The sequence below is a fragment of the Ylistrum balloti genome, unplaced genomic scaffold, assembly GCF_031769215.1.
Source record: "Ylistrum balloti isolate Yb309-2 unplaced genomic scaffold, AGI_CSIRO_Ybal_v1 Utg369626, whole genome shotgun sequence".
NCBI lineage: Eukaryota > Metazoa > Mollusca > Bivalvia > Pectinida > Pectinidae > Ylistrum > Ylistrum balloti.
This window is the reverse complement of record NW_026781894.1, coordinates 952589-966115: the sequence shown is the minus strand read 5'-3', so window position 1 is coordinate 966115 and position 13527 is coordinate 952589. Positions and strand designations below refer to the sequence as shown.

Genomic DNA, 13527 nt, shown 5'->3' with positions numbered 1-13527 from the left:
TTTCGCAAAGTTTTCCAGAAATGTTTTCTTTCCGGTAGTAGACAGGTTGTACTTTTGTTACCTTCAATCCTGTTATTAAGAACACGTATTTTTACCTAGATATCATTGCGTTGAAATTGACAGATGTCACACCTTCTAATGTCGAAATCTACAGAGTATTCTGACAATAAACTGGCACTGAGCACGTTCTCTATGTTTCAAATCTGAAAAATGAAAGTCTTAAAATCGCAGCCAAGCCACAGAAAATGTGATCTTTCTTGAAAGGCGATATACCAATTATTTACAAATGTAATAACCGACCACATTTAAATACCCTGTGTTAGTACAGGTGCTTTGTGTATTAAAAGAGAGAACGTTCTTTGCATGCTCTGCCGGATAATGGTAGTATACAAAAGGAGGAAATACAGAGAGAAGTAAAGCTTGCAACTAGTACACAGATGATTTATGTGGAAGTATTTGTGATCCCGTATACTTAAATTCATTTTGTATGATAACGTTCTTCAGTTAGAGACATTATCGTAAGTTAACTTAATTATCACTCTAACAAAATCAGTAAATATATCTTCATCATATATAACAAATTATTGCAATCAACGGATTCAAAATCCAGTCACTTTTTGGTATTTAACAGTTTATTATCCAATCTTTGGTAGAAACACCAAATAATTGTTATGATGCATGATCATTTTCACAGACGTAAATTAATGTTATATTAGTATGCCGGTTGAAAACAAGTATTCGTGACATCTTTTTTCAAAAATATTAACATCCCAAAAACAATTGATTTACAAATATATTTCAGTCATATTACAAAGTTCATTTCATTACAAAATGAATATGCCACATTTTTACTCGAGTAGGCAATATTAGCAAATTGCATGGTTCTAACTTTGTCGCTCACTTTATAAGCTTTGGCAAAAGCGTTGGCTAGTTAGCATAGCTGTTCGAATTATATATTTGTTATATTGAACTCAACCGGAGATTCTTAAAGTAAACACGAATAACAAGTACTTGAATACGTGGGACAGCTATCTTGAACGATCCTTGATTCATCATTCAGACTTAATGCGATTAAGGTAGCTTTACAAACATCACGACCAGGTAAAGGGCATCGTACTATTGGTAGTGTTAAAGAAACAATTGATCAAAATCTCCCCCCAGAATAACAAATACTGAATCATTTAAATTCACCATTGTATACGTAGTATAGCGAGGACAACAGGTAGATGGTTTACTTAGCCAGTATGTTAATCATATATTTTGGAAGAGGGTAAGTGTAACTTACTCCTTGTATAGTGAGGTACATTAAACGTCACAGGTGATTATAAAGAGATAAGAATTCATTTTTAGGCATATTCAAACATGCGAAATGTCACACAGTGCCATCCTGTATTGTTGTTTAACTTTATGGGGCAAACATTTCGCGGCTATCCATTTAGGTCCAGTTTATACAGATAAAATCCCCTATGCAATGTGCACTGAGTAATACATTGTTTTAGATGAGGGTGTTTTTATCAAAAATTCCATCTTACTAGTCAAGATATATATAAACTGTAAATGTATTGCATATTTGTTATTGAGTAGATAAATCATAGTAATCAAATACCTAAATACATTATGTTATATTTGTGTTGATGAGATTAAAAACAGACACATGCAGTTTAATTGTTTTGATCGGATTTCGTAAGTTAGCTGTTAAAGATATATAATGATACATTTTTTCTTGTATTTTTTAGATTTGTTCTACAAGAAATTAAGTATACAATACCGTTAATATGTACCCACTATTTAACCGTTAACAGTGTTTGTGTGGTTTATTTTCTTTTGTGTTTGTTTTGATTTCATTGCAATGTGCTATTTCGGAGGAGAGTGATAATTCCATATCAAACACTATCCCTTGTCATTTTTCCAAAAGTATTTATTTTTCTCATTTATAAATACAATGTATATCCTAGAAATTATCGAAACCTAAAGGTAATAAAGATAATATTGATAAGTAACTTATCACAATTATTAGCAGTGAATGACAAATAATTCTCAACAAGAAATTGATATCAATATTTTCAGGACCAGCCTACTTTCATGGCCATTAACACACATTCCACAATAACCTTTTCCAGCTGATCACCACTTACCGTTGGCTTCATGGCTTTTTTGTTCCTTAACTTAAACATGAATATTTTTGGGGTTTTTTTGTTCTTTTTTTTTTGTTTTGATTTTTGTTTACATTTTATTATGTATGTTTGGTCTAATGTATATATTATCTCTTAATATCAATAACCTTATACATATTGTTAATTGATTTTCTCCAGCCTCGCTACATTATCTGTAATCAAAGTGCGTCACATGCCAATATCTCAGTCGAGATATCTTGGCTTGTTTGTTACATGATATCTTGATTTTGGAGTGTAATGGGGAACTTTGACTGGCATTAAAATGTTTTATTCACTTCTTTGTCTTTTATACATTTTTTTAACTTATATTTTAGGTACATCATGTATCTCAATATTCGTAGGAATAATTTTTTGTGCAGTGCAAAACGTGCTACACATAGGAGGAATATTTTTTTTATAAATAGTACTTTGATACATAAATATGTTATAAGATAAGACATTGTTGAAAGTATAATTAACTCTTACTTTAATAAAATGTCTAATTCTATTCTCCACTGATATACAAAACAAACGATATACGAAACGCATATTTATTTATTTTATGAAAAATGAAGATGCTGAAAATCATACCGTTTCAGAAAGAAAACACAATCAGATTCCTGTAGATTCTAACAAGAGCGATACGTGACCTGATCTAAAATTGTTATTTTGACTGTAAAACAATGGGGCATCTTCTTACCTATATCCAGTATTGACCACATGTTTAGAAAAAAAAATAAAAGGGACTCTTTTCCACTTTCCCACATTATGAATAAGTGATAGCGTTTTCATACAGTAAATATCGAATTTGAATTAATTCCAATTATAATTAACATATGTATCGCATCGAGCTTGTAATATTTATCAACGATCTTAGTTGAAAGAAATATGGCACGTTTAATTACAAAATTCAGAAAGTTGTCATACTGATTATGTATTCCTCAGTAATATGTGACAGTCAACTTACGACATCACAATATGTTATATTGCACATGTACCCAATAGATGATATACAATTATGGGATGTTTATAAAAACATACATAAAACGATTATGTATAGAGAATGATGAACAGTGACAAATAAAAAAAGGTGTAGCTTAAGTTTCAGCGGAATAACAATAAAATAGATGGCATTTTGGATTATTTAGAATAAAAAAAAACTACAGTCTTCATTTTAAACATGTTGCATTAAAAGTGAACTGTATAAATGTAGGGTCTGGGCATTGTTTTCATTTCGAATCCATTTTAAATTGTATAACCAGAGACTACGTTTTCAATTTGCGAGCCTTGATGAGAAAAAATAGATTTTCGTTAAAAAAAAAACACACAATATATTTTTAATCATATAACTCAGAAAAACTATATTTTAATAGGTTTATAGTCGAGATGTCGAGGACTTAATCAAACCACGGTAGACATTTTGTTGCGCCAAATCCATTGTCCATATTATGACGCCACGAGTGACATATGCAAAAATATTGCATGGGTGAATTCAGTAGAAAAAAGCACGATTAGATAATAAATCTATATATTCTGGATGTTTGCTTTCTTTATTATCTTATTGATAAAATGTAGAATGGCGTGGGAGAGGCTGGTAGCTATGTTCCCGTCAGTTTGATGTATTCCTCAGACGAGAAGAGGTTACCTCCCCTTAAATAGAAATGTTGCTTTTCAGTTAGAAGCTATTGAAGCTGTTACCTACTCCTCTGTGTGGATCAATACAAAGCGTTACAGGTAACCAGTTTATGACGGAATTGAAATAAAATAAATCGATGAAACATCAAAATCAATAATCATTTAACAATGACAACTACGTTCATGTTGTTTTGATGATGTTGATGACGTTTAGGGTTTCCTGTTAACAAACAACTATTGGAGGGATCATTTAGGTACTATGATCTAATATTGTAAACAAAATATTATTCAATAATGATTGAAATGACCTGATGAATGTAGCTGTGATATTGAAATGCCTCCATCTATGGTTAACAATTAAACATTATAACAAACCAATTCAATTTCGAGGATATATGCATAAATGAGAAAAATAGAGATTGGGAAATACAATATATGGAGAAACAGTGTGACTAAATGGCAAACATTTAAACCATGATAGACATTAAAATTCATATCTGAAGTGTTAATCCTAAAATCACGAAACTTTAGATATAGCAAAGAGCAAAACAGTACCTGAATAAAAAAAAATTAAGTCTTGCGTCCGAAGTTTAAGTTCTAGGTTCAAAATACACTTTTTATGCTTTACCAATTCTTTCAAAAACATTATCACTATATTCAAAATTGTAATTCATATTTGTTTATCTTTTGCACAAATAAGTTCAAATTTTAGATTCGTTAGAGTGGTTGCAAAATTTTAACAAAGATGAGGAAAATTCTGCTACTCTCTAAATGACTGCAAGGATAATATATACTTATTAGGAAAAATGTTTTCTTATGAAGTGTCGATTCTCAGAACTCATTAATGAAGACTGTTTAGAAATTGCATTTACACGCGGAGTCAGTCAGCGGTGTTAAGCATCACAACTCATATATTAGTTAGCAATGACTTGGAAACGCTTTTAAAATACTGATATTTTTAACACGATTTTTTTAATATGGCATATATTCGCATGACGGGAGAAGTAGATAACACGTTGAGATAAGTTATTAAGATTAACATTCACCTAGATGTCGCTATTGATCGATTGCAGACCTTAATCCACAAAAGTATACCTCTGCTTGTGTAACACATGACGTTAACAATTGGTGATGTGGGACATAGTAATCAATAACAATAAATTAAATAAGAAACCTTTCCAATAAATATCTGGATTAAATTATGCTTTCTTAATGAACGTTAAATACCGGTATTCTTTGAAGTGTCGCTGACTGAATGTTCACGGGAAATCTACATCAACAGGGTAAGCATTAGGATGAATGCTAAGGGATTAACGCATAGAGTTACTTCATATGCACACTTTGTCTTTGCAATTTACTTTTTCCATAAGATTTAATAAAGGTGGTCGGGCGGCGACGTGGTAACCCACTCGCCTTTCACCTAGCCCTCCGGGGTTCAATTCCCGGAATGGACGTGAAAAGGTATGGGGTCACATGCTCGACCATGTGGATTTTCCCCAGGTTCGGTTTCCTCCCACAGTAAGACTACTCAAGTGCTTCCATCCTGGCCAACAAGAATTATTTCACAATTATTGTAAACATAAAATAAAAGTTCATATAATAAGCTATCTTCTTTAACAAACATCTATGGTTTATATAGCGCAAATATAATGTATAAAAAGACCCCTGTATGCTGAGGATTTTTCAACATTCAAACAGATTAGACAAAAATTAGAAAGTGTTTCCCTATACACGTACAAATATCACAAAATACACACACACGCATATATATATGATACCGAATGTTACAAATAACGAATACATAAATGAGTCTATATGTGTGTTAGGGTGGGTAGGTGTTTGTATGAATTACCAATGTTTAACAAAGTTCAGAAATGGATCCGAATCTTTCGACCCCATAACATCGTGATTTTTACTATAACCTTTCATTTAATAAAATATTTTACAAAATTCATCTTAAAGAATCACAAAATTTCACCATAACAATACAAAGCAAATGTTCAGGTGGTAATTTTCACGGATCAAAATTTTCACGATTTACATCAAAAATTTTAAAAAGCAAAAATGTCTTCCCCATGAAAATAATTGATTATACAATACCCGAAATACTAAGTTATTTGTCGTATATTTTATGATTGAAAACATGCCGTGACAAAATGCACCTGTTATTGTCATATCACATATGACTCCTGCCTTTATTCCGAACATGTTTATCCATAGAGGTGAGTGGATTCCGACGTCACAACAATTGTACAAGAGCATGGACATCATAAATGCATGTCAACTCAACAATATAATGAACAGATAAGAAACATGACAATAGACTCGTTATCAGTTATCTTGGGAGTAAGGTTCTTAAGAAGTCATACACTGAGAGAACTTCGTGTTTCCACGTGAAGTATATCCATCTTGTGCTGAAATTCTCTTCACGTTCAAGAATGAAATGGATGATTAATTTGATCCAATGTAAACATCATTAACTGTCTTCAATGATCTTGATATAGGCAACTTACATCACCTCATGAACACAGCTTTTACGTCACAGTTATTATGATTCTTATTGATCATGTCTCTTTTCAACTCTCTCTGAATAAGTATCGCCTGTCTGATAAATTTGATATTGTTGTTGCATTCGTATTTTTCATATTATTTTCACCAAGACAAGAAGAATTTGCATGATTTACCCTCAACCAACATGTTCTCTCCCAAACACATCGCTTGGTAGAATGTACCTCCATTTGAATGACTTTTACAATAATCTGTCTAAAATTTTGATTTCAAACCATTTAAAGGCACTCGTTCTTTCAGATTCTGTTCTATTAAATCAGATCTGTTCAATAAGCTTCCAAGTAGTTGTTCATCAGCAGTGAGAAGATGATGATGGTGGACAGACCAATTGACACCATGAATACGAAAAAGAAAAACTTGTCCAAGATTCCGGCAATATCTTGCCAGGTGACATCATCAATCTCGTCGAAGTCGTCGTCGTTTTCCTTGGAGATTTTTGCGACAGTATTGACATTCTCGTTGCCTTCGATATTGATATGTTTTATTGGTGTAGCTTGGGCCTCGGTGCTTTCGGAGAGAGGACCAACACTTCTTTTTCGACAGCAGCAATGCCCCTTCCAGCAAACGACCTTAGCAACCACGCAGAAGACAAACATCTGCAGCCATCTCGGAATGGGTTCTGTCTCGTTGGAGCGGTGGTGGAAGTTAAGGACTAGGATTGTACAAATCACAGAGATAGACCCAAAGGTCAAGATCATCGCCAAGTAGATAGCTGTAGATTAAGCAAAAAGCAAAAACGATAACGTTTCCATTCAAAACTTATGAAAGAGAAAGAGAAGAATACGGACAAAAAGTGAAACCTTAAAAGCAAGTAATAAGACCTCTCGGTTAATCCAATTAGATTTATATTTTATAGAAAAATATAATACTATAGTCAGAATGTCATATTATTGATTGACATCCTAAAGTCCTCATTTCATTTAATATACGAATACTCACACAAGTAGCAGACGGTTACAGAAGTACTTGGGATGTTGTCGGAGATCAAAGTCAAGTACACAGCATACGCTAATAATACGGTGAGAGAAAAGCCGATCTTCTCTCCGGAGTCGGGTGGTAACTTAAACACCATTGCACTTAAGAACGCCATCAATGCAACAGGAAATATCGTGTTGAGAAGATGAAAGAGCGGTTTGCGCCTCAGAACGATGGAAAACTTCACGTTTGAGAATGTTTGTGATCCACGTGTTTTGCTTTCAACATTCGATTCCGCGTAACTGGAGACGAGATCCCACTCGCCATTTTCACTGTAGGAGTCGATGTCTATGCCAGGCCCATAATCAGTGTCATACACTAAACTTATCTCGTTGCTTGTGTATCCCCAAGAGCTGAGAGACAATGTGCACGTCTGAATGTCAAGAGGATAGTAAGTGATATCCGAGTTACATTCTACAGTATACACGCCTGCTGGGTTCCAATGCAAGAGGCCCAATGATGTAATCCGGATAGGTATGTTTCGGTCACTTATGACCATTAGGTCATCTACCCTAGAAATAAAAGAACAGAAGTAAATGTTCAGATAAGTTTGCAGTACATGCAATATAGCAACAACAGCGTAATTTCATCGAGATAAAGACATAATCTATTACAACCAAGGTCCGGGTATCCTCTTGTCAATCATTCACCTACTTAAAACAATGGTTGGTCACAAGCAGCAAATGTAATAGGAGCGGGAATTGCACGGCAAGACCGGGATTCCAACCCGAGACCGTCCAAACTTTATACAGACGCTCTGCCAATGGGACTACCTAGTCACCAACGATCTGTAAATGCTGAAGAAACAGTTTTCTCTTTATACTATGATCATTATGCTCTTGTTTGGCAGAGAAACTCATTAAAAATTGCATGCACTCTGATTACATTCCAAATTGTTTTCAAAATAAGTATGCGCATCGGCTGATATCTCTATTAAGAACAAACTATTCGGGCTCTTTTATAAAAATGTGTGTGGAAGATATAGTTCATAATATTTATAAGTATGCTGTTCTATAGAAACCATGGGTTTTGAATATGTACCAGTTTCAGTGGCTAAGGTAATAAAGCCACTTCTATCAAACACTTAAGAGCGCTCTTGTTTTTGCCTTGGACGTAAGGTCAGGCCTGTGATTCAATTCTAAGCTCCACCCAGAGAAGATGGCACCATGTTTTACTGCTGTATAGCTTTTTATTCTGTTTTTGTTTATGTTGTTTGTTATAAGAATAAACAACATTATGTGAAAACTTTTCTTTAACAACACTAGATTCCAAAGATTTCCTAAAGTTTCGGATCCAGTTATATACCTTATTAACTAATCCGTTACCATTACTCTCAAAACTCAAAAATTGGACAGTATAAACTGTATGATTGACATTACAGGAATCCAATACCTATCACTTCTTAATGCTACTCGTTGAAGCACCCAAAATGTATCTATATGCCACGTCCTTATACTGTCGATACCATTACAGAAAATTAGTACATGGTCAAGTAAAGAGTTGTATGATTTTACAAAAATAAGACAAAAACAAAAATAAAAACAAACAAAAAAAAAAAGAAAAAAAATTTCACCATGCGAGTACTTCACAACCAATGCAGTTAATGTTCTGCAAGCAGATTAACAAAGTTCACGGACTGAAGAATACGTGTCCCTAACTTCTTCAAGGCATGTTCCTAAGTATTTTTTTTTTTTTAATTCGTTTCGTTTTACACTTGTATTAATAATTAGAATGGATCTTTTCATCTGTATTATCGATAGAATCATCAATAATTTTTAATTGTCTCTCCTTTTCTTATGGATTTGTTAACACAGTCCAATGCACAATGATTACCCATGAAAGGGGATAGGTGTGCATTGGGCTGTGGTAGCACGTGATTTATTCATATCTCACACAGTAGCTGCTATTTTTTTTTTTTTCACGCTAAAATTATGTACTAATGTATGCGATTATAATCTCGTTAAATCTCGTCAGGAACACACAAGGGAGTTATCGAGTTGATTGCCTAAAAGTAAAGTGAATTTTCTTTAATGTTTATCTGTGACATCAATTATTGAAAGTAAAGCCTTCGTGTTGATTATCGAATCTTGGATGAAGAGATCACTCCTTAAGTTTTATAGTTAACTCTAGTCCTAGGAGGATGTGACAGGTGACGGACATCACCATGACAACCACCCACGACATACCAGCTAAATATACAATACGTATCTCATCATCTCATCACGAGGCAAACTTGGATATAAAATAAGTGAATATACTTACAGCTTGTTCTTGTTATTATATGTAGCCATTGCGTCCGATTATCTCTTTTAAAAAAGCATACATCCTCTTACGTGTACAGAACTTAATGTTTCCATGTATATAGCATATATCATTTTCATTGAAGAAATATTTTCAACATATTACTACCAGAAAACTAAGTACGCCCCTTTTTCATTAACGCATATCATTGATAAGAGATATCCACCATACATAATATCCATAATCATACGCGTTATCTATGACGAGAAAGGGCCTCCGTACATAGATTGCTATCATCATACCTATCTATGTTGAGATACGCTCTCCATACATACTCACTCATAATCTTTGTTGAGAGAGGGTCTCCATACATGCTCACACATAATCTATGTTGAGAGAGGGCCTCCATAAAATACTCACGCGTTGTCTATGATGAGAGCGGGCCTCCATACATAGGTCTCTGAACTGAAGAGGAACATTACGTTGCTGTAGTTGGAATTGGTGACCCACATCAAACGTGAGTCCTTCCATGACTGTAAGAGCAAAGGGACAAGATCAGTTTGAAGAAAATGAAGGTAATTGGTTCACGTAACCGAAGTAGCTTACTTACTTCGAAAACGTATATGACACGACAAATGTATGCTTCTATTTTATTTTATTTTATTTTATTATGGCTGTCTGTAATTTAGCACCCGACTGAATATTACTTACATGAAATGAGATAGATTTTGACAGATTTCTGGATGCTTCAAATGAAATTATAGCCCTGGGGATGTTTAGTGAATCTGACATCGGCAAAAATAACAAATACTTAACACAGCTGCTACACGATGAAACACCTATGTCAAAACTCATTTTCATTTTAAAGATTTCAAAACTTACAGACTTGAGCTAAAAGCATAATCAATGCTTACCACTGAAAAGTAGGCAGTGATTGACAGCGCCTGGTCTTTGATGTTCTGGAATAAAAAGAAAGTCATGTGACAGGCCAGGCAATCACATCACGTGATCAGGTCATCTGCCCGTGTGGTAATCTCACATGGTAATTACAAAATTCCAAATGTTTAAAACCGAATAAATGACAATCCAGACACTAAGTTTACCGAAAACCTGGTAGAACTTGCAACCGATAATACTAAGGGAAGTAACTCTCTTTAACAACAGGACACCATTCATAAATATATATATATATATAATTTTGTCAAACCAGTTAGTGAAACGCGTGCAGCAAACACATGCTGGAAGTCGTAAGTTTCAGATAGTTACATATAAAATATATCAATAAATTAGAAAATTGTACACGTAGATTTACAAGTAGTTTTAACCCGTCAGTAAATCGATTTAATCATTTTTTTTTATTACAAATCCATTTCTCAGGATTTTCTATAGTAGTTACTTACCAGTTCGTTAACGGTCAGGAGAGTGATGGAGACCCGAACCTGTACATTCTTGTCTGGTCGCTGTAGCACCTCGTATCCTGAAAACAGACTAGAGCGGAGCTGGGATTCAAGATCTGTGGAATAGTCCGGCGCAGTCAGCGGAAAGGGGATCTGCACGGATTGGTATACAGAAACACACACTGTCAAGAATAAAATGGATGATGTTTGTAATGTATGATACAGAGAAACTGTCCGGTGATGAGAGAACAAGGACATTCACTTTACAATGTATAACATCTGTATGTAAGGTACAATATAGAGGAATTAGCAGTTGGTGAGAGAACAGGGAAAGACACGTGATAATGTCAGTATGATACAGATGTATTCACTGTGGCATTGGTCAGACAACAGGTAAAATCACGTTATAATTTCTATATGGTAGGTACGATACAGAGATACTATCTGGTGGTGAGACAACAGGGAAAGTGACTAATAACGTATGTGTGTAAGGTATGATACAGAGGTATAGGCCGGAGATGAAAAAAAAAATTGAAAAATTCTTTTTTAATATTTTAAGTATAGTTTGTTTACTGTCACACTAATCAGACACATGTCTTCACACACCTGAGGCTTGTTTCAGTAAGTATATAAGTACAGACAAATTAGTTATACAGCAATCAGTTGAAACTATATATGTATTTAAATCATTTCACTCCTCTCTTTATTACATGTATATGGTGTTTTTCTTATTGATTTCCGATAGATGTTATCATTTGTTAAAACATGTCTTCATGAATACCATGAAATCAAAATACAGCGATAGACATCAGGACAAATTATCAAACTACCGTGATATGTTCCTTACAACATTTTCTGTCAGTATGTTTTGAATTATATATGTGTGTGTTTGTGTGTGTACATGTGTACAAAGTTATAAGTGTTTGTATTCAAACTCACTTGGCGAAATCAGTAGAAATTTAATTATAGAAAATAATAAATCGATATTTGAAATTGATTATTTTAAATGGTAGAATACATCGAGCAGTAGATTTGAAAACTGTTTATATCGTAAATTTGTGTGTCCCAGTTCTGACTCCGATCGTCAAATGACAGTAGGATTATGTAGCATACGTAGTAATACCACGTAAACACAAACTTCCGTTCCGACACATTAACACTTTTAAAGAAAATTAATGTGATTATCAAGATAAATGTTGGTGTAGGCATAATTATTACTACTACTTGAGAGTGAAAAGCACGATATCCAATGTAAGCAGTAATTGTTGATTTATTTGTTTAAAGTTGGGCTCTACTGGAGTGATAAATTTTTTGTTTTGATTTTTGGTTTTTGTTTGGTTGGGGTTTTTGAAGTATACGAAACCATTGAGATCGTGAGCTAAAAATATATTGAGATAAAAATGATGTAAAGCTTGTTTACATATAAAATGATCTTCAAATGATGAAAGACATTTACAATGCGCAGCCACTAATACGTCACTAGTCTGTGGAATGTATCATAGTATTTTTTATCAAATCACCATTTTTGTGACGGTTTAGAGAGTACCTTAATTTTTACTTTAAGAATATCTTTTTGAACATCCGGAAGGAACTGGACTTTATACATGTTTGCACTCCGCCGTGTCAAACCTTTTCACTGAATCACATTTTTGAAATTATTTATTCACACAAAAGCAATATTTTTCAGAAAGTGATTTTTCTTTACATCTCACTATTGATTGCGAGACGTGTTAATGTCCGATTTTGCTACACTATTTGTCTCCACGGACTCTAAATGATTAATGACAAAAGTACATTTGTAGTGTTATTTACTTCTTAACTTGTCTTCCTCGAGTTTATCCGGTACGGTCTATCGTCAAGTCAGTCCATGGGCAAATCTTCAAAATCAGGTATCTACTTCACAATGAAGCTTGCTTGTATCACTCAAATGGATTCAATAGTATAATGCTCTCGTGCTGATATTACTGTCAAAATACTTTACAGAATTGTGAAAACGAGATGGGTACACATAAGCTGGGGAGACATGAAGATTTATTACCCACAGACTAGCTACAGAATAGATTGAATATAATTCATTTTACTCGGAATACATACTCCTCTCAGCGTGACCAGATATTGATAGAACATAAGTCTTCTATATATAACAACGTAACTAGTGTCCTTATCTCCGATATATATACATTGTAGATGATACTTACAAATATGGATGTCATAAAAGATGTTCTCTAGGACCATCAAATTGTAACATTTCTGCGTTTTATTTTTTGTATGTCTCTCATCATAAATCGAATCCATTAGTTGGAACAAAAGAGGAGTATCTGTAGAAGCATTCTGAGGCCACGAAACGCTGGACTACATATATATACACAATGAAATAAAATCATAAATATCATTTCATGGTGTAAATATATAAATAGATATAGCGTTTCATATAAGTTGTTGCTGAACAAAATAACTGAGGTAATTCAAATGTATTTCAACTTATGAAGATTATGAAATTTCTTTTAAGTAATCAGTTATTTTTCCTGAAAAAATTAAAGTAAAACATTTGACAAATA

At 33.7% G+C, this 13527-nt stretch overlaps 1 protein-coding gene across 1 annotated transcript; it reads right to left on the bottom strand.

Moving 5' to 3' along the window:
* Positions 1–6622: 6622 nt before the first annotated feature.
* On the bottom strand, positions 6623–12575 carry LOC132551288 (acetylcholine receptor subunit beta-like). Its single transcript, XM_060215418.1, has 6 exons — positions 12516–12575; positions 10973–11122; positions 10487–10531; positions 9993–10105; positions 7296–7843; positions 6623–7068 (listed from the first exon to the last, which is right to left on the bottom strand). Exons 1-6 carry the CDS (start codon positions 12573–12575, stop codon positions 6623–6625), a joined length of 1362 nt encoding a protein of 453 aa, XP_060071401.1.
* Positions 12576–13527: the final 952 nt, after the last annotated feature.